Consider the following 21284-nt stretch of genomic DNA (forward strand, 5'->3'; position numbering starts at 1 on the left):
AAGAAAGGCTTCCTCCCTCCAGTTCTAATTGGGGAAGTCCCACAGAAAGGTTCTCAGTGACTTCTGGTGAATCCCATACCCTCTTGGATTAATCACTGCAGCCAAGGCCCTACAATAAACCTGATCTGGGTCATGAGCTTTCCTCCATCGCCCCGTGGTGGAGAAACAGCAGAGCCCATCACCAAAGCAAGGTGCTGGGCAGACAGAAACAATAGCTACTGCAGACAGTAAAAGAGTCTATAATTATGGACTGATACTGTTAGAAAGGCTGTTGACAGCCTTGTGTGTCCTAGGAAAGGCCAGCTGGACTCTGTCTCCATGGTGGCTCTCACCCCAGGGACAATCTGTCACCAGATAATTACCTTTAAAACCCCAGAGAAGAAAGTCTCTTTGTCCTCACAATATTCCCAGAAGAGCAGACCGATGGGAGAACCTCGGTTGGAACTCTTTCCAGTTGGCTTAGGGTAGAAGGGGGATTCACTGGCTCGTGGAGCTGATAAGGCTAGGGCCAGATGGAGTTTCAGGCCATATTCCAAGACTCACAACAGCATCATCAGGGATCTGTCTCTTCAGCTCTTGACTCTGCTTCCCTTTGAGTTGGCTTCGCAAGTGACCCTCCAGCTCCAGTTATTGGTAGAAAGAGCTCCCCTTCTTCTTTTTTTTTTTTTAAGATGTTTTATTTATTTATTTGAGAGAGAGAGAGCACAAACAGGGGGAGGGGCAGAGGGAGAGGGAGAAGCAGGTTCCCCACTGAGCAGGGAGCCCAATGTAGGGCTCCATCCCAGGACCCCTAGATCATGACTGGAGCCAAAGGCAGCTGCTTAACTGACTGAGCCACCCAGGCGCCCCAAGAGCTCCCCTTCCTTGACAAAACCCCTGGACCTGGTTGTCATTGGCCCAAACCTGGGATGTATCCAGCCTCAAGTCATCATTGTGGCCAGGAAAATGGAGTGCACTGATTGCCTAGACCTGGGCACATACCCACATGGACTGAGAGCTGGCGCCTAGTGGTTGGGGAGGAGGTGATATTACCAGAAGAGGGGATGAATGGCTGCTGGGCTGTCCAGTTCAGGCCCTTCCTTTTCTCCAGTTGTCTTCACTGTCCATAGTCTCCTTGCCTCCCCTTAACCACCTGTCCAGTCTCTCATTACCCTTGGTCTTGTTGGGGGGGTGCCTTATGAGAGGCACCCGGGCCTGGCACAGAGAGGATGTTGCTTAGGCAAAGTGGAGTGTTCAATAAAGAGTCATTTAGAGGATGCTCCTCTGCCTGGAACTGCTTCCTTGTGGACCCCACGAGTCCTTGTGGAGGGACCCCTATTAAGGCCTAGATAGAATTTTAGTTATGGACTTGTGTTCTTGTTTGGGCCCACCCAGCTGTGAGTTCCTGAGGAGTCAGGTGTGAGCCTGTGGGTATCCAGCACATACTTAATGGGGTGATTACATGGATGTGAGCCCCTCCTCCCCTGAGTCCCTACCCAGCCTAGATAAGTCTCACATTGCGGGATCCCCGGTGCAGGGAACAAGGTTGAATGACTGACTCGTGTGCCTCATGTTGACTGATCTGTTGCATGTGGTTGCACAGGGCTCCCGTGGTTAATTGGGATCTGCAGTGCCTCTGAATTAGTCACTTCTGCATGGGCCATTTCACTCAGAGCCTAAGGCCACAATTCCCTTCTTAGTCACTCTGACCCGTGTAGCTGATGACAGACTTGAAGTGACTCAGACAAACATTGCTTCTATTTAATACATCCTTGGAAGCTTCTCAGCTATAAAGAAGGGATCTTGGTGGCTAGGGAGGCCTTTCTTGGTGTATTGATCTGGCCAGTGAGAGCCCACAGGGGTCTAGAACATGGAGCCCCAGACATGTTCTGACTTGCCCTCAGCCATTCTCCAGGACAAATTAGCATTAATGAACATGGTTGGTTGCTTTGGGTGATCAGATCTAGCTGGCTGGTCCCCTGGGGGTAGCTTCTATGGAGCTAAGAGGCCCCTGTAATGACATTGGCAGTGTTGAGACAATGTGTTAAGGCTTGGTTATTTCAAAACAGTTGTCAGCAAAGCGTCCTGCCAGGTTGGACCAGTTCTGTAAATCTGTGATCGCTGAAACTCTTCTAGAGCCCCCAGTAATGGTGTTCTGCTTTTCTAGAACATACACTTGCTGCCTGTAGGGCTAGGAAGGTGGGACCCTGACCACCTGCTACATCTCCCATTTACTCATTTAACAAATACCTTTTGAGCCACTGCTGAGTGCCAGGCCCTCCCCTACTTAGCTCCTGGAGATACAGTGGAGAATAAGATGGGGCCAGACCCTGTCTGGAGGGATCTTACAGATTAGTAGGAGAGAAAGCCAAGGAAACAGAGTGCTGTGATGGAGGCCTGGAGACCTTTTTTTCGGGTCTTAGTGGTGAAGACTGTGGGCACCGGAGGCAGGCAGACCAAATCCCGGCCCTGCTGTTTACTAGCCTTGTGACTTCGGGCAGGTTATCTCCTCTTGTGGAACCTCGGATTTCTCATCCATAAAATGGGGAACATGCATAGGGGTTGTTATGAGGATTTAAATGCATTCAGTCGTGTAAAGCAGGAGTCCTGGCTCAGGGTAAGCGCTCAATGACTGGTAGGTTTAACAACTATTACTAGAAAGTGATACATCTTGAGTGAAATCCCTCACAGTATAAGGGACAACATTCTTACATATTTTTTTTTTAAGATTTTATTTATTTATTTGAGAGAGAGAGAGAATGAGAGACAGAGAGCATGAGAGGAGGAGGGTCAGAGGGAGAAGCAGACTCCCTGCCAAGCAGGGAGCCCGACGCGGAACTCGATCCCGGGACTCCAGGATCATGACCTGAGCCGAAGGCAGTCGCTTAACCAACTGAGCCACCCAGGCGCCCCCATATTTTTAAATTTAGAAGAAAATTAAAAACATCTGGGGGCGCCTGGGTGGCTCAGTCGTTAAGCATCTGCCTTCGGCTCAGGTCATGATCCCAGGGTCCTGGGATCGAGCCCCGCATCGGGCTCCCTGCTCCTCGGGAAGCCTGCTTCTCTCTCTCCCACTCCCCCTGCTTGTGTTCCCTCTCTCACTATGTCTCTCTCTGTCAAAAAAATAAAATCTTTAAAAAAAAAAAAATTAAAAACATCTGTTCATTTAAAATCACTCCACCACAAAGAAGAGATCACCCTTCCTTGCCAGGCACTTATTAGAAAACATTTAATCCTCCCAACTGTCAAAAGTGTAGGGATCTTTACAACTCATTATACAGAGGAGGAAACTGATCATCAGAGAGGTTAAGTAAATTTGCCCAGTGTCACACAGCTAATTAACGACTGAGCTAGAATCAAAGCCAAGTCTTATCTGGCTGCAAAGTCCATGTTTTATGCAGTTCCCCCAATATCCTGGGCCTCCAAAGCAATTGGCTCTGAGGAGGATCCTTGCTGCCCAGTCGGTTAATCCTTTGTTTTCCTGAAGTTTTTGCTGGTGGGTTGGCCACACCTACTTTTCATTAAGCACTCTGACCCAGATCCTGAAGTGAGAAGAGTTAGCACAAGATGTCCCTGCTTCCCTAAGGAGAAGAGATGGCTTGTTCTGTATCTCCAAGTCCATTGGCCATCACACAGATGGTTCAGGCATATGAAAATCATCTAAGAGAAGAGACATGAGAATGGCGTCCACACCCTCTCTGGTTTTCAGACCTTGGGTCTGGACATTCAGCCTTGGTCTTTCTTAGCCCTACCAACATACCTCTTTTCAGCTGTATTCATCTAACCTTTGGTGTCTGCTGGGCACACTTTTCTGACTTGGGAATAGCAAGAGCCTGCGGAAGCAGTAGGGCCAGAGGAAGGGGAGAATGAGGAAATATGAGACTCAGGAACTGCAAGGCCTCTTGGAGACCCTGAGCTCCCTGGGAATAGCCACAGGTTCTCTTTATTTCAATAATCACAACAACAGCGGGCATGACCACGTACCTGGTGTGTTTGAAGTGCTGTCCTCACAGAAGCTCTTCACAAGAACCTTCGGAGATAGGCACGTCCCACATATAGAATCCTAGGAGATGGGCGCTATAATTATCCCCATTTTATAGACGTGGAAGTAGAGGCACAGAGAGGTTAAGTAATTTGCCCAAGGTCATACAGCTGATAAGAGGAGGAACTGGTGTTTGAACCCGGGGTTCTCTGGTCCATGAGTTTAAGATATACATCATATTGCTTTTTGGTAGGGAGTGAGTGAGTGAACAAATGAGTCTGGGATTGGTGGCTAGCCAGACAGACAAGGCCCCCAGAGGCAGCATGAGGGGTACTTTGGAGTTAGCAGAGTTCGGTTGCAATTCTAGCCCTGCCACCTCCTGCCTACAGGACCTGAGGCAATAGTGCCCGTTTCCTCATCTTCAAAATGGGAATAAGGTCTTTGTGAGGATTCAGGGAGATCATCTCTGTAAAGCTCTTAGCCCCATGCACGGCATCTAGTAAGGGCTCAGTAAGCGTTCATGGACACTCTGCAGATAGATGGTATTAACGTGGCATAATTGCAGCTGTACTGATCAAAAGTCCATGTTGACAAGAACTAGAAAGGAATATGAAAACAGTTGTTAAAGGTCGAAAGGGAATTAAAGTTTCTTCAATGCTTTATCATTTCTTAAAAAATATTCCTAGATGGAATAAATAAAATATACATGCAGTGGGTGTTAAGTGGCTTTTGATCCCATTGTTTCAAAGTCTTATAGGGGGTTGTTTCTACCTCTGCAAAAAAGAGTTAGCACCTCAGGCCTGGTTATAATTCTGTCAGTGCTGAATTTGCTAGGGGTTTGAGTAAATTTGCAATGAGAAAAAAAGGGGAAGTTTTAAAAAATGACTTTGTATTTTGTGACTTTTATATCTGGAAATATGATAAAATTGATTTAAAATGTTATATAGTTGTAATTTCATAAATGCTAGAGGGATCATCCCAATCAAAGAGAGATGCAAAAAAAATTAAATCAAGAAGGTGTTGGTGGGATACAGCTTCCCCTGTTTTGCTACCAGTGGGTGTGCTGGAGTTTAAATTCTTTGAGTATTGGACCAGAACAAGTCTTCAGGACTGATGATTTTTGCTGATTTATGTCTGTTGGAACCTCTGGAAGGTGAGACAACATGAAAAGAGAGGCAATTTCTGGATGACAATGCACATTTGGAATTGGAAAAAGCAGTTAAATTGCCAGTGAGCCCTAGTCGAAATCAAATGTCTGACGCATGGAGGCCGATGACTGGCCAACCTGATGCGCATGGTTTTGAGCCAGTCAGTTCGGACTCTAAGACTGACAGCAGGAAGAGGAAGCCTTGCTCATCACTTGGACCTGGACCATGGCTGTCTGGTACTGCAGTATGTCTTTCTGCAACAAGCCAGAGAGAAGCAGCTGGTTCTCTTGGAGTCCCAGATCCCCTGATTCTTCTTGTCTGGATGTGACGAAGCTGAGAACTGCTACAGGCCGCAGGGAGCTGTTTCAGTCCCAGCAGGAGCCGTGCTGACCTGGAAGCAGACGCAGGCTCCATGAAAAGGACTCAGACCTTGTGACCTTGGAGATTTAGGACCCCTTCTGTGGAGCTCTAAAGGGTGAAGACCTCCATCGTGGATGCTGGCTGGACCATCAGACCACATACACGCCCACAGAAGAGGCCTTGTTCTCTTACGAGACCCTCTAAGATCAAGTTGCTGGTCAGCTCTTCATCGCTAACCTGGAGGCTACCCGCACCCTAATTGTGATCCCTGCCAACAGCTGCACATTTGGGGATGGCACATCACAGGGACTGTGACCTCTCCCCCTGCTGTTGACAGATCAGACTTTGGCCTTCTTGATGGGGATGTCTCACTGCTGCTGACTTGTGTTCAACTTTCTAGATTAGTTGCAACTCACCACAATGGGCTGATAGTTTGATTCTACTTCTTACTCCACCCCCCTCCATCCACACTTAGTAAGGTTCATTATCTGAATAGAGCTGTCTCCAGAGAGGGATTGATCGAGGCTGTTCACTGGATAAAAGGAGTGCGAGGTTCTGTAAACCCATTTTGAAATTTTTTGAAAATTCAGGCTTTCATCTTCATTAGTCAGCTAGGGCTGCCATCACAAAATGCCTTAGACTGGGGGGCTTAAATAATAGAAATGTGTGTTCTCACAGTTCCGGAGGCCAGAAGTCCAAGACCAACGTGTCAGCAGGTTTGATTTCTCTTGAGTCGTCTCTTCTTGGCTTGCAGGTGGCCACCCTCCCATGTGTTCTGCCATAGTCGCCTCTCGGTCTTGTGTCCTCATCTTCTCTTCTTACAAGGACACCAGTCAGATCAGGTGAGGGCCCACCCTAGTGAGTCCATTTTAATTGAATCACCTCTTTGAAAGCCCTGTCTCCCAATATAGTCACATTCTGAGGTACTGGGGGTGAGGGTTTCAGCACAGGAATGGTGGGGGGGCGGTTAGGGATACAGTTCAACCTACATCCTGACCAATTCCTGAATTTGTCTTTCTGGTTAAGTGAGATAAAAATGTTTACCTGCAAAAATGCATTTGTGCCTTCTGCATACAGCCCTTGCAGATAAAAGGCCTGGAGGAGAAGAGGTGATTGAAAGAATGTTGTTGGGTTGCTGAACGTCGGGGCCCGAAGATTTTGTAACAGTGGAGAAAAGTACTGGCACCTGGGGAGCCTTTGGCAAGTGGTTGGGGGGCATTTATGACCTTGGTTCTTCAGAACTCTATCAGGAAGCTTTCTGTTCTTCCTGACAGAAGACTCCAGAGCTGCCTTTCCATGCACTGGAGCGCTTTGAGCTCAGACTGCTGAGCCTGTGCTCACAGCTCGCAGCACTGCCTGACAACAGAGGGGCTGGGCTCCTGCACTTCCCACACAGAACGCACACTCACGAGATGCATACACCTGTATCATAGACAAGCAGAACCAAGGGCTGGTTGGATCTTTCAGACTGAATTGGAAACTCCAGGGCAGGAGGCCACGTGGCAGGAGGCTTACATTGGGTGTCCTGTTAACCTCCACCACCTAACATATGCCCTGCTTGAGGTACCCTAACATTGCAAACTCGTTTCCAGGGGGACCATGTACCCTCTGGGAGTCTACTTCTGTCTCTGTGCCCTCTCGCCACACTGCCTTAGCCCTGGAAGGCTTCAGATCAGCTTGAACTTGCTGGCCACAGCCTTGCTGTACCTGAATTGGTATCTCAGGCCAGGTAAAAATGAATCATACAGAAGTTTAGTGAGGGAGCCACTTGACTTTCTAAGATAGACTGTTGTTTTTATTTAATTGAGGTATAGTTGACATATACCATATCTAAAATATTAGATTATTTTAATGGGATTATTATGGGTTATTGGGATTTATTTTAACTGGCTAAATGTAGGACCTTTAAGGAGCATAACTGAGATCAGTACTGCAGGTTGGTCTCATCCTTTTGCATGGGGTCCTACTGATAATAAACTTGCTGTATAGAAGCCTGGGCCAACGGCCAAGGTGGGGGCCAGTGCAGAAGAGAGTTAACAGAGTAGGCCTGAGACTGCTGTCCTTGTTTGCAATGCTGACTCTTGGCTGACATCTGGGTAATTGGATTTCGGGAGGATTCTCAACATTCCCTAAATGATAAGAGTGGCTCACTCTGCCTAAACTGTGCAAACAATATGGTTTATGCTGAATACCTGCTTTCCTTCCAGGAATCCAGAATTTGGGTATGTGCTAGGCAGAGGGTGCCTACTTGACCGGCCCCCAGTAAAAGCCCTGGATGCTGAGTCTCTAAGGAGCTTCCCTGGCAAATAACATTTCACACTTGTTATCATAACCCACTGCTGGAGGAATTGTGTCCTGTGGAACTCCACTGGGAGAGGGCTCTGAGAAGCCTGCGCCTGGTTTCCTCTGCACTTTGTTCTATGCACCTTTTCCCTTTGCTGATTTTGCTTGGTAGCCTTTCGCTGTAATAAATTATAGCCTGCTGACAGTAAGACTATATGCTGAGTCCTGTGAGTCTCCTAACAAGTCGTCAAACTGCAGAGTAGTTTTGGGGACTCCCAAGACAGGGCACAAGGGGGACTTTTGGGGTGTTGGTAGTGTTCTTTTCCTCAATTTGGGTGTTGTTTATGTGAGGTGGGTTCAAGTTATGAAAATTCATTGAGCTGTACAGTTATGTAAACATTTTCTCTACGTATCTTAAACTTCAATAGGAAGATTACACACCACAAGGATAAAAAATAGCAAGTTAATTTTTAAAAAAAACTTCCTTTTATTCAGCAAACATTTCAGTTACTCCTTTTTACTAGGCATTGCTCTGGGAGCTTGGGACATGGGCTAGGAAAGACATCATCACCTCTCAGTTTATCGGGAGGCAGGTGAAGGGATACTTACCATATGGTTGATACTTGCTGGGCTCTATCCGAGACATCATAGGGTACAGGGGGGAACAGAGAAAGGGCTTCTAACTCGGGCATTTTGCTGTTCTAGGTCTGCCACTCACGTACTTTGGGAAGTCAGGCAAATGGGCTTAGGGAGATAGCTGGGAACTATCGCAAACTGGGAAAGTATGTGGCATAGAGTTGTGGAACCTTCTAGTTTTTGTTTGTTAGGAAAAAACACCAAGCTGAAGTTTTATTTAAGCTCTCTTGATTTTTAAGTGCTGTAAATGAATCCAAATTTTCAGAAGTGGGAGGCCAAACAAAATACACCCGTGCAGGGTGTTTGGCTGTGGCCTACCAGTTTGCTGGGCATTCTGCCAACCAGCCATCCTTCCTCTCACCAGTGACTTGGGGGTCCACTCTTTTAGACCCTGGGAAATACAGCAGTGAGCAAGCTGGACAGACAACTTTCTTGAATGGGGGGGGGAGGGGCTGGTACTGTGAGCCTCAAACAGCAGTATGTGTGGGAATCACCTGGCAGTCACATTGAAAGGCAGATTCCTGAATCAGGAGGTCTGGGGTAAGGCCTGAAATTTTCTTACTAACAAGTTCCCAGGTGATGGTAATGCTGGTGGTCCCTGAACCATATGTGCTTTGAGTGGAGTTTGCTGTATATTCCGGAGGGGCTTAGGAGCAGCTGTTATTCTGAAAGTAGGGGCCTTGCCATGAAAGTGCATCGGCCTGGCAAGCTCCGTGTTTTTACTTGGGTTTTAGCTTATTGGGGTGTCTCGGAAGAGAGCTGAGGACATCGGAGGCGGCTGCCTAAAGCTGCCCTGCCAGGTCTCTATTCTCAAGAGTTTATAGTCTAGAAGGCGGGGTGGGGGTGGGGGTGGAGGAAGGTATTAGGAAAAGCTTCCTGGAGGAGGTGCATGGGAACTGCAGGAACTTCCCCGGCCGCGGAGAAAGGGGGAAACCCTGAACTCCCCCCTCTCCTTGGGCCGGGTCTCGGCATCCCCACGCCGGGTACGGTTTCCCAGGCATCCCACGTGTCTGCTGTGCGCGAGTCCCTGTCAATCAAGTCTCCCCCGGCCCAGGACAGGGTACGGGTTTAAAGGAGGCGGCGGTGCCGAGCGCTCCCATCGTGCCGCGCGGCGGGCGGGTTTGGATTTTAAATCCCCGCGGCCAATCAGTGGCGCGCAGGCTCTTGTAACGTTCCCGGCGCCGCGTTTGAATTCGAGGAGGAGCGAAGCGGTGCCAAGCCTCTGCTCAGACCCTGCTAGGTCCGCGGAGCAACTTCGGGAACATGAGTGCGGCGGCAACTGCAGGGAAGCTGGCGCGGGCACCAGCCGACCCAGGGAAAGCCGGGGGCCCCGGAGTTGCAGCTCCCGGGGCCCCGGCAGCCGCTCCGCCGGCGAAAGAGATCCCGGAGGTCCTAGTGGACCCGCGCAGCCGGCGACGCTACCTGCGGGGACGCTTTCTGGGGAAGGGCGGCTTTGCTAAGTGCTTCGAGATCTCGGACGCTGACACTAAGGAGGTGTTCGCTGGCAAGATCGTGCCTAAATCGCTGCTGCTCAAGCCGCACCAGAAGGAGAAGATGTCCATGGAGATATCCATTCACCGCAGCCTCGCCCACCAGCACATCGTAGGCTTCCACGGCTTTTTCGAGGACAGCGACTTCGTATTCGTGGTGTTGGAGCTCTGCCGCCGGAGGGTGAGTGTCGCTGCCTGGGGACCGGAGTTGGGGGGGCTCGGGGGGCTCGGAGCTGCTAGAGAGGAGGTGCTGGGAACCTCGAACTAGGGGTTGTAAAGGTCTCGAGGAGAGGGGAGAGGGTGCTTGGCACTTGGAGCTGCTAGGGGGAGGGGGTTCAGGTTAAGTGGAGCCCGAGTCCTGTTGCTGCTAGGGAAGGCGGCTCCTGGACGCTAGGTGTTGAGCGGAGAGGGGGAGGCGCGGGTAGGAGGAGAATCCTGGTACTGGACCCAAGGGCTTCCGGAGTTGCTAAGGGAGGAGTCCCGGGGAAGGGGTGCTGCGGTTCGGGAGCTTCCGGAGTAGGGTTGGGTCGGGGAGAGGGTGGTTGGAGCCAGACTTCGCAGCTTCCGGAAGGAGAGGCGGCTGGAAAGGGATCTCCTGCTGCGCGAAGGCCGGGGGCGGGATGCTGTGGACTCGGAGCTGCCCGGAGTGGGGCTGAAAGAGGCATCCCAGGTAGGAGGCTTGGGAGGCAGCTAGTGGGAGAAGGGGTGCCATGAACGGTAGTGGCCAGGCTCGCAGCTGTCCTGGAGAAGGAATGGGGTGGGGCGCCCTGGGCTGCCTTTAATGACAAGCCCTTCCCCCTGTGCCTCGGTACCGGCTCCCCATTCCTCCTCTCCTTCCCCCACTCAGTCTCTCCTGGAGCTGCACAAGCGGAGGAAAGCACTGACCGAGCCGGAAGCCCGCTACTACCTTCGACAAATTGTCCTTGGCTGCCAGTACCTGCACCGAAACCGGGTTATTCACCGGGACCTCAAGCTGGGCAACCTTTTCCTGAATGAGGATCTGGAGGTGAAAATAGGTGAGTGCTGGGCCTGCAGGGGTGCTTGACACCCCCAGAAGCGGGAATGAGGAGGAGGAAATAGGAAGGAAACAAGGGAGGGAGGAAAAGGATGGTAGAAGTCTGGGCTATTGATGGCCTCTAGAATCCTCTCTTTCGTACAGAAATTTAAAACCAAGAGCCCCAAGCCTGTATGCTGCAGATGCATTTTTTAGTGCTTCCACACAGTACTTTTTTTAAAAAAAGAATTTGAATTAGTTTTCACAGATATAAATTGGGATGCTTGACATAAAAATTAGGATTTGGAACTCCTTTTAAACAGTTGGAAGTTGCCGCAGTTCTGAGACAGTATCCCCTCAGGCAGCTCTTTGCAGGGCTGAAAAGCAGCTGTTCCCCTTAGGCTCCCTTGGATTTTCCATAGTCTCCACTTCTCCCTGTTATTAACTCACAAACTTGCCAAATAGGGGTCCTGACCTTTACTTGTTGATCCCTGAGGGCCCTCCTTTCTAAGGGGAGGGGCAAGGAGGGGCCCTGGGAGATCCCTCCCCTGGGCCAACATGGTGGGAGGCATCTTGGGCAAGCCTTGCTGCCTACAAGGAGTAGGGACCCAAGGGAGGAAATGACCCTGGTTCTTGACAGTCACACCTGTACCAGCTTTCTCCATTGGCAGATGACAGAGGCTAGCAACTGAGTACCCCCTCTTCCTCCCTCTGTCCCAGGGGATTTTGGACTGGCAACCAAAGTGGAATATGATGGGGAACGCAAGAAGACCCTGTGTGGGACTCCTAATTACATAGCTCCTGAGGTGCTGAGCAAGAAAGGGCACAGTTTCGAGGTGGACGTGTGGTCCATTGGGTGTATCATGTAAGTTGGGAGTTGTCTCAGGATGTACCTGCCCTTTTGGATGTCTCACCTGGCTGACTTTATCCTTTGGACCTTTCTGGCTATGAAGAGGCTGCTCCAGAGAACAGATTGCCCAAAACCAAAGCCTGATTTCCATATCTTTTCTTGTCACTGGTGTATCCTATGGGATTCCTGCAGCAGCCTGGGCTATGGCCCTGGGGAAGGGGGCTGGGAGGCCTCCACAAACCTGCTCTAGGCCCTGGCTACTCAAAGTGTGGTGCAAAGGGCTGCAGCATCACCCAGGAACTTGTTAGAAATGCAGAATCTCACTGGCTCAGAATCTGGATTTTAAGATCCCTGGGTGATTTCCAGGCACAATAAAGTCTGGATCAAGGCCTCCCGAGGTGGGTGGGTGGTGGGCAGAGAGTTGGGCGTTTTTGGGTGTTCTCTTTTTTATTGTTGTTTGCCAGGGTACCGGTAGGAGGAGAAGTGAGTTGTAGCAGTGGCTTCCGTACTTCTTTGCAGTAGAGCTTTTTCAAATGAAAACTTCATGCCTTGAGTGCAGAACTGTCAAAGTGGAGCTGCCTCGATAGGGGCAGGTAGCCCATGCACTGGGACCTGTTTTGTACTAGCCAGCAGCCTTTGGGGCCCTGGATTCCTATAGGCTCCAGCTGGAAAGTCACTGCTAGTCTTAAGAGTCCTGGTGCTGTCGCCTATCTTCTCCTGAGGGCTCAGCCCCACCCGTGTCCTGGCTCCTGTGGACTTGAGGACTATCCTTGGGGGCCCCAAAGTCAGAGTTTCCAGATGCCAGCCCTGAGATGATTTCTCTGGCAGGTAGGTTTTGGCTGGGAGCCTCGAGCCAAATCAGCCCCCTTGTGCTTACAGGTATACATTGTTAGTGGGCAAACCACCTTTTGAGACCTCTTGCCTCAAAGAGACCTACCTCCGGATCAAGAAGAACGACTACAGTATTCCCAAGGTGACTAAAACACTTTTTTTTTTTTTAAGTTTAAATTTATTTTGTTTTTTGGGGTTATTTTTCCCCAAAAGTTGTTTACTGAGCCCAGCCATATCCTGGGGACAGAGATAGGTCAACCCTACCCCTAGGGTACCCATAGAGCTTCGATGGATCTGTGTCTGATATTACAAACAGAGCTTGACATGTATGCACAGAGGCATTTTTTCTAAGGGGGGAGAGTTTGTAGATCCCCAGAGGTTGGGTAGATAACCCAAAAGATGTGGAAAGAGAAAAAAAAATGGGGAGGGAGTAGGGAGGCAGACACAGAAGTGCTGCTTAACCTCTGGAAATGGACCTTCTTGATTTAACTGGGCTCTGCCACGTAGCAGCCGGATCACAGTGGGCAAGCGGCCTGAATCTCTTGAACTCTAGTTTCCCATTTATAAAAGGGAGCAGCTCGCGGGGCGCCTTGTATACAGTAAGCACTCACAGAATCCTGAACCACCGTGAATCCAAAGTGGTGCGCATTTTCACAACCACTGGCGTCAGTGCATTGGAAAGGAACAGGCTGTTTCTGCAGAAGCCCGACATGTGGCTGCTTTCCGGTTTGGTATCTTTGACTCCTGTGAAGTCAAGGGCCCTGTCTCCGTAAGGACAGACAGACAAAATCTGTCACAAAGGGTCATTTAACTGTCAGACGGACAGACCCTGGAGGGTTCAGAGTGGGAGCGCGAGACCACCCCAGTGCTTTGGTGTGGATGCTGGCTTCACCACTCATTAGGTATGTGTTCTTAGGAAGGGCACTTAACCTCTCTGGGCTCCGTTTCTTCCTCTGCAAAAGAGAGATGCTAATAGAGACTCCACCCCTTAGATGTTTTTGTGAAGGGTCGGTGAGTTAATACACATGACGTGCTTGCAACGCTGCTGGCACATAGTAAGTGCACGGCTAATGCTAGCCTGTGACTATGCCTTTGACCTGGGCTAGGTTGTCCCCCATCGAATCCTAGTAGGACCCCAGGCTTGGTGCTGTGTCTTGCTTTCCAGAGGATGAAACAAAGTCCTGAGCAAGTCGGGTCCCTTGCCACAGCTGCTATTAGGGACAGTACTGGGACTTAACCAGGTCTTTATGACCCCCCCCAGCCTGTGTTCTCAAGTGCTACCTAGTGGTGAGCAACTTAAGTTACTGGAGAACAAATTCAGGGGAAACCCAGTGAATCTTGAGTCTCAAAAGGAAGGAGAAGTGATCATTCTCACAGCTTAGGTTGACATTTGCCAACTCAGTAAAGCCAATATGGGGAACCTGGCAGATTTGTGGCCACTGAACATGGCTTATGTGGGCCAGGGGCTGTGGTGTCTTTATGACAGCACTGCCCTCGGGTCCCCCGTCATGTCCCACTCACGGCCCTCCCTCTCTGCTCCAGCACATCAACCCTGTGGCCGCCTCCCTCATCCAGAAGATGCTTCAGACAGATCCTACTGCCCGTCCCACTATTCATGAGCTGCTCAATGACGAGTTCTTTACCTCCGGCTACATCCCCGCCCGGCTCCCCATCACCTGTCTCACCATTGCACCCCGATTTTCCATCGCTCCCAGCAGTCTGGACCCCAGCAGCCGGAAGCCTCTCACAGTCCTCAATAAAGGTAAAACAGTAGACCCCCAGAGAGAGCCTAGGCTTCAGATGTGTGGGTGGGTGGCCCCCAGAGCCCAGGCGTGCAGTAGGACCTGCCCGTCCTTGAATCCACAGCCCCCACCCCCCCCCAAAGCAAAATGCCCTTCCTCCGGGTGGACCCTAGTGGGAAAGACACACTTTAACCCTGGCTGGATCATACCTCTCCTGCCCAGAAAAAGGAGAGTGGACTGAATGCCACGCCCAAAAAACGCTTAGCACTTAAAAAATTCCTAACATCACACTTTGATGGTTCATTGAAAAAAAAATATGAAAAATTTCAAATATATATGTAGGGCATAATGCAGTGGGCCCCCACCCCCCCACACATTTAACAGTCAGATTATGAAAAGGTGGAAGAATAACAAAAGCTCCCTTTTCTCCACCAATTAGTATTTTTCTACACTTTATCTTTCTCTTTTTAGTGTATATAAAGTTATATATGTGTGTTTATGTGCGTATGTGTGTATATACACCCACTTTTTTTCTTGAACCACTTAAAAGTAAGTTGTATACATCCTGCCCTTGACCACTTAATACTTCAGTGTATTTTTCCTAAAGACAAAGATTCTTTCACATAACCACAGCACATGACACAGTGAGCAAGTTCAGGAAATTTAACACTGGTACAATATTGTTTTGTCTACTCTGGAGTTACTACTTTTTGTAATTTACAGGTGTCCAGTTCAAATACAGTTTTATATGATTTTTACTTCTTTGATTTTATTCTTGTATTTCAACTGACAATCTTGTTTCCTTACACTATTATATACATACATTTTTCAACATCTATAAACTAGTTCCTCTTATTATTTTTTTTAATGATGTTTTAGCTTATTCAAATTCCATTTGTCCTTAGAATGTTTCACTAAGGATATTTAGTGTTTTTAAAAAGGTCGTTTGAAATACTTTTTTTCCTCTGTGTGGATATAGCACCAATTTAATATATAAATTCATTTGTTTCTGTTGTAATCTAATACTGTTTTTTTTTGGTTTTGGGGGTTTTTTTGGTTTTGGGAGGTTTTGTTTTGTTGGTTTTTGGGAGGGGTTTGGTTTTGGGTGTTTTTTTGTTTTTTGTTTTTTGTTTGCTTTTTTTTTAAAGATTTTATTTATTTATTTGACAGAGAGTTAGCGAGAGCCGGAACACAAGCCAGGGAGAGTGGGAGAGGGAGAAGCAGCCTTCCCGCGGAGCAGGGAGCCCGATAGGGCTTGATCCCAGGACCCTGGGATCATGACCTGAGCCGAAGGCAGACGCTTAACAGCTGAGCTACCCAGGCGCCCCTTTTTTTTGTAATTAATACTGTTAAGGATTCCTTTTTTGGTTTGTTTGGTTTTTTTTTTCCGTTTCTTTTAATTGGTAATATTAATCTTGATCAGTTGGCTAGGGTGATGCCTACTGCAGAATTACAATTTTTCCCTTTGTAATTAATAAATACCTTGCTGGAGTGACTTTAAGACAGTCCTGTTTCTCCTCAGACTCTTGCATCCTTGGTGGATCTCCCTAAGGCAGTTGCTAATGTGTTATTCTAATGGAGATTCCTCTGTCTTCCCCACTCCTAAAGTAATTCATTGGAATTCTTCCATAAGGAAGAGCTGTCGCTTCCCTCTCATGTATTTATTTGGTTACTTATATCAACATGTACTCATGGTTTTATTCTTTGGCCTGTAATGTATAAAATATTGCTATTTTAAAGATTATTATTATTTTTTAAAGATTTCATTTATTTATTTGACAGAGAGAAACACAGCGAGCAAGGGAACACAGGCAAGGGGGAGTGGGAGAGGGAGAAGCAGGCTTCCCGCTGAGCAGGGAGCCCTATACAGGACTCGGTCCCAGGACCCTGAGATCATGACCTGAGCCGAAGGCAGATGCTTAACAACTGAGCCACCCAGGTGCCCCAAGATTATTTTTCTTTTTGAATTTTTGAATATAAAGCTTTTTTTTTCTAAACTTCTTATGCTGGAAATTTTCTCTTTTTTTAAAGATTTTATTTTATTTATTTGAAGAGAGAGACATGGCAAGAACACAAGGAGAGGGAGTGGGAGAGGGAGAAGCAGGCTTCCCGCTGAGCAGGGAGCCTGATGTGGGGCTCGACCTCAGGACCCTGGGATCACGACCTGAGCCGAAGGCAGACACTTAACAACTGAGCCACCAGGCGCCCCATATGCTGGAAATTTTCAAACTTCCCCAAAAGTAGGGAGAACTAACTGTATGAGGAATCCCCGTGTATTCATCATCCATTTTCAGTAGTTAGCAACATTGCCTGCCTGTACGTGGTTTTATCCATTTCTACCTTCTCCCCTTTTTTTGCTAGAGTTTTTATTTTTATTAATTTTTTTAGAGAGAGCACACGTGGAGAGTGGGGGAGAGGGTGGGCAGAGGGAGAGAGAGAATCCTAAGCAGACTCCACGCCCAATGCAGAGCCTGACATGGGGCTCGATCTCTTTTTTTTTTTTTTAGTATTTTATGTATTTATTTGAGAGAGAGTGAAAGAAAACACAAGCGAGGGGAGTGGTAGAGAGAGAAGCAGGCTCCCCCCTGAGCAGAGACCCCGACACAGGACTCGATCCCAGGACCCTGGCATCATGACCTGAGCCGAAGGCAGATGCTTCACCCACTGAGCCACCCAGGCGTCCCAGGGGGCTCGATATCATGACCCTGAGCCGAAATCAAGAGTCAGATGCTTAACCGATTGAGCCACCCAGGTCCCCAGCTAGAGTTGGTTTTTTGGTGGCTTCTTTTTTTTTGTTGTTAAGATTACGTATTTATTTAAGAGAGAGAGAGCCTGCAAGCGAGGGGGTTGGGCAGAGAGAGAGAGAATCCCAAGCAAGATGCCCCTCTGAGTGGGGAGCCCCACATGAGGCTTGATCTCACTACCCCGAGTCCTGACCTGAGCCAAAATCGAGTTGGTTGCCCAGCCAACTGAGCCACCCAGGCACCCCCTTGCTAGAGTTTTGGTTTTTTTAAAGATTTTATATATATATATTTATTTGAGCGAGAGAACGGGGGAGGGGCAGAGGGAGAGGGAGAAGCATTCTTCATTGAGCAGGGACCCCAACATGGGGCTTGATCCCAGGACCCCAGGATCATGACCTGAGTTGAAGGCAGATGCTTAATGACTGAACCACCTAGGTGCCCCTTTGCTAGAGGTTTTTTGTTTTTTCTTTTTTTAAAGATTTTATTTACTTATTTGACAGAGAGAGTACAGGTAGAGGAAGAAGGAGGCTCCCTGGAAGCCTGATGTGGGGCTCCATCCTAGGACCCTGAGATTATGACTTGAGCCAAAGGCAGACACTTAACCAACTGAGCCACCCAGGCGCTCTCCTTTGTTAGAGTTTTTAAAGCAAATGCCCTACATGGGGCAAATATCTTATTATTTCACATTTCAGTTCTTACCACAGGATAGTTTTTTAAATTGAAAACTCTGATCTTAAAAATATTAGAAGACATATTTCATATTCTACAAGGAGAACTAGCACATGTTGGTGGGGAAAGAAACATTAGAGCATAAAGATAATAAAAATCATCCAGGCTTTTCTAACCCAAATATAACCAATGAGAAAAATCTCAAAGTGTATCTTTTCAGACACTTCGGCCATCTATATAAAACTTGGGGGTAGAAAAAAGAAATCTCATGTTTTCATCAAATGCTTGCTTAATCCATTTTGTTGATGAGCTGTGTACAATTTACCGAGCCCTCCCATTTTCCTGGATTTTAATTCTTGGCCGGGCAGCTCCGAGCTGGTGGTGCCTTCACACTGTCTCCTGGAGTGACTGGTGGTGTCCTGCAGGAGGCCCAGGATTGGGGCAGAGGCCAGAGCATCTGAAGCTCTTTGGTGTGTGTGGCCATGAAGCCTTCCTTAAGGGCTTGGCTTGGCCCTGGAGGTATGAGTATCATGCTGCTGTCACATGAGTGTGGCACCTGCCGCTCTATACCCATCACTGACTCAGTTTACCCAAAGCAATGGCAGCTAAAATAATTTTTCTCTGGGGAGAGTAGCAGCTGTGGCAGAGGGTCCTGTGCCCCTCCCAGCCTGCTGCCTTTGTGCCCAGCTAGTGACCATGCGTCATCTTCTTCCTAGGCACGGAGAACCCCATGCCCGAGCGGCCCCGGGAAAAAGAGGAGCCAGTGGTCCGGGAGACCAGTGAGGCGGTTGACTGCCACCTGGGCGACATGCTGCAGCAGCTACACAGCGTCAATGCATCCAAGCCCTCAGAGCGGGGGCTGGTGAGGCAAGGTGGGCATGGTAGGGGCCTGGGGATGGGGTTGCCTGCGCACCTGGAGAGGGCGGGGAAGTCTCTGCTGCAGTGTGTCCAGGGCTCGTCCGGGCCCAGTCTCCCGAATACCGTTAGTTCCCGGTTTTCTATAGATTAAAATCCAAATGGGTTAGCCTGGCATTCAAGGCCCCGCCTGTCTTTTTCTGACTCATGTGTTCTGCCTCCCCCAGTGCCCCATCACCCAGCACTTCCGTGAGCCACCTTGTACATCTGCACATGCTCTTTCTGCTGTTCGGTGGGTTCCTGCTTAGTCTTCAAGAGCCTCAGGGCTCTTGCTCATACTGTTCCCTTCTTCTGGAATGTACTTCCTCCAGATATGTGCAGGGCTCACACTCTCCTTCAGATGTCTGCCCCATGAGCATTTCCCTGGCCCCCCACTCCTAGCACTTCTCACCCCCCTGTATTTAAATAAGGGATTATCACATGCACTGAACACAACATTTTTTTTTAAGATTTTATTTATTTGAGAAAGAGCACAAGCGAGGGGAGAGGGAGAGGGAGAAGCAGGCTCCCAGCTGAGCCCTACACGGGGCTTGATACCATGAACCTGAGATCATGACCTGAGCTGTAGTCAGACACTTAACGGACAGAGCAGGCGCCCCTGAACATAACATTTTGATGTATTTGGAATTGTATATATTCTGACAATTTCTTAATCACTCAGAACCAAAAAATTAGATAATCCATCGGCCACTGACTCTCACCATGAGAGAAATAACATTTTGTCCATATTTATGTTGATCAGCCTCTGTCCCTATAACGAGGATGTAAGTTCCATGAAGGCTGGGTTTTATGCCATCGCTCACTGCACCTGTGACAGTGCCTGGCACAAGGTGGGCCTTTGATCAGTGGATGGACTGAATGAACTGGAATTTGTCTGTTCTGCTGCTTGCCAGGGCTTGGTGGTGGCACAGGCCCTGCTTGGCTCTTCCCTGGGGCCCCAGGCCTCTTGACGGAGCCTGGGTGGAGTGCCCAGCAGTCCTCCCTGGCGGGGGCCACCTGAGTGGACCGGAGGGGAAGACTCTGGTGCTGACCAACCATCTGTCTGTTTCTGTCGCAGAGGAGGCTGAGGATCCTGCCTGCATCCCCATCTTCTGGGTCAGCAAGTGGGTGGACTATTCGGACAAGTATGGCCTCGGTAGGTTGCTTCCAGAATGGGTGGTGGCTCAGGTACGGCCCAGTGACCCTTTGAGCCATTCCAGGCTCTTACTTTTTTTGGCTCCTTGGTCCTCTGCTGCCAACAATCTCCTGTCTCCCTCCCAGGCCTCTTACTTCCAGCTCCCAGTGCCCCCCTGCTCCCTTCTCCCCCTTCCTGAGGTCTTCCTCCACCTACCAGGGTACCAGCTATGCGACAACAGCGTGGGGGTGCTCTTCAATGACTCAACACGCCTGATCCTCTACAATGACGGTGACAGCCTGCAGTACATAGAGCGCGATGGCACAGAGTCCTACCTCACCGTGAGCTCCCATCCCAACTCCCTCATGAAGAAGGTGAGCGCCGGCTGGTGGCCGCAGCCTGGTGTTGCCGGGAGGGAGGCATGTACCGGGGGTCCGGCTCCAACTCTGGCCTCCCTCCCTCCCTTTCCATCCAGATCACTCTCCTGAAGTATTTCCGGAACTACATGAGTGAACACTTGCTGAAGGCAGGTGCCAACATCACACCCCGGGAAGGCGATGAGCTCGCCCGGCTACCCTACCTGCGCACCTGGTTTCGCACCCGCAGTGCCATCATCCTGCATCTCAGCAATGGCTGTGTGCAGATCAACTTCTTCCAGGTGAACCAGGGTGGGGAGAGTCGGGGTGGGGTACCTGTACCCATCTGCAGGCCCCTGGAGTGGGGTGGGGAGTGGGAGGCGTGGGACCTGTGCTTGGCATCAGGCAGTAGGAAGAGCGTGAGGCAAGGTGGGACGGGAACCCCTCGTCAGCTGCAGTGTCTCCCCTCTGCTCCCCGGCATGCGCTAGCAGCTGGGACCTTCAGACCAATGGTAACTGTCCGTCTTCCCCCCGCTTCCCTCCTAGGACCATACCAAACTCATCCTGTGCCCGCTGATGGCAGCCGTGACCTACATCGACGAGAGGCGGGACTTCCGCACGTACCGCCTGAGCCTGCTGGAGGAGTACGGTTGCTCCAAGGAGCTGGCCAGCCGGCTCCGCTACGCCCGCACCATGGTGGACAAGCTGCTGAGCTCCCGCTCGGCTGCCAACCGTCTCAAGGCCTCCTCGTAGGCCTTCCTCCCCTCCGGACTGGCACCCCTTCTCACCCCCACAGCACCTTGGCCCGCACTGGTTAGCAACCCTCGTGCCGTTTTCTAGAATGTGTCCCCGGCCCTGGGGGCTGGGGAGAGCTCCACATCCTTGCTGGTGGGGGTCGCCGTGTTAAGTTATTTTTGTACATGTTCGGGTGTGGGTTCTACGGTCTCTTGCCCTTCCCCCTCAGCCCCACCATATGCATTGTACAGAATACCGCTCTTGAATCCGGGACTGCCCTTTCCTTGCCTTTATATACATTAAACATGTGAATCTTCTATTTCTTCTGTAGTCCCTGAGGGTGCCTGGCTTCTGGGCTCTGGGTGCGTCTTTGCTCCAGAAGCCCCAGGCTGCTGAGACTTGGCCAGTCTTTTCTGTCGTTGAGGCCGGCCTCAGCCACGGGCCCACCCCTTGGCT

General features: G+C 49.7%; 2 protein-coding genes across 2 annotated transcripts in view; both read left to right on the forward strand.

Moving 5' to 3' along the window:
- DCTN5 (dynactin subunit 5) overlaps window positions 1-7966 on the forward strand; it is a 29762-nt gene extending 21796 nt beyond the window's left edge. The window contains exons 6-7 of the mRNA XM_064592814.1: window positions 6224-6311; window positions 6547-7966. Coding sequence (XP_064448884.1) covers window positions 6224-6311; window positions 6547-6559 — 101 coding nt within the window. The 3' untranslated portion in view covers window positions 6560-7966. The remainder of the gene's footprint in view (window positions 1-6223; window positions 6312-6546) is intronic.
- Window positions 7967-8108: 142 nt separating this feature from the next.
- PLK1 (polo like kinase 1) lies at window positions 8109-21150 on the forward strand. The gene is made up of 10 exons (XM_045875169.3): window positions 8109-10059; window positions 10726-10894; window positions 11593-11737; window positions 12602-12695; window positions 14096-14315; window positions 18425-18580; window positions 19681-19758; window positions 19957-20111; window positions 20213-20395; window positions 20640-21150. The coding sequence occupies exons 1-10, from the start codon at window positions 9652-9654 to the stop codon at window positions 20844-20846; spliced, it is 1815 nt and encodes a 604-aa protein (XP_045731125.1). The 5' UTR covers window positions 8109-9651; the 3' UTR covers window positions 20847-21150.
- The last annotated feature ends 134 nt before the right edge of the window (window positions 21151-21284 follow it).

The sequence above is a fragment of the Mirounga angustirostris genome, unplaced genomic scaffold, assembly GCF_029215605.1.
Source record: "Mirounga angustirostris isolate CCGP_5_RB_7025 unplaced genomic scaffold, mMirAng1.0.hap1 SCAF_5, whole genome shotgun sequence".
NCBI classification, from domain to species: domain Eukaryota; kingdom Metazoa; phylum Chordata; class Mammalia; order Carnivora; family Phocidae; genus Mirounga; species Mirounga angustirostris.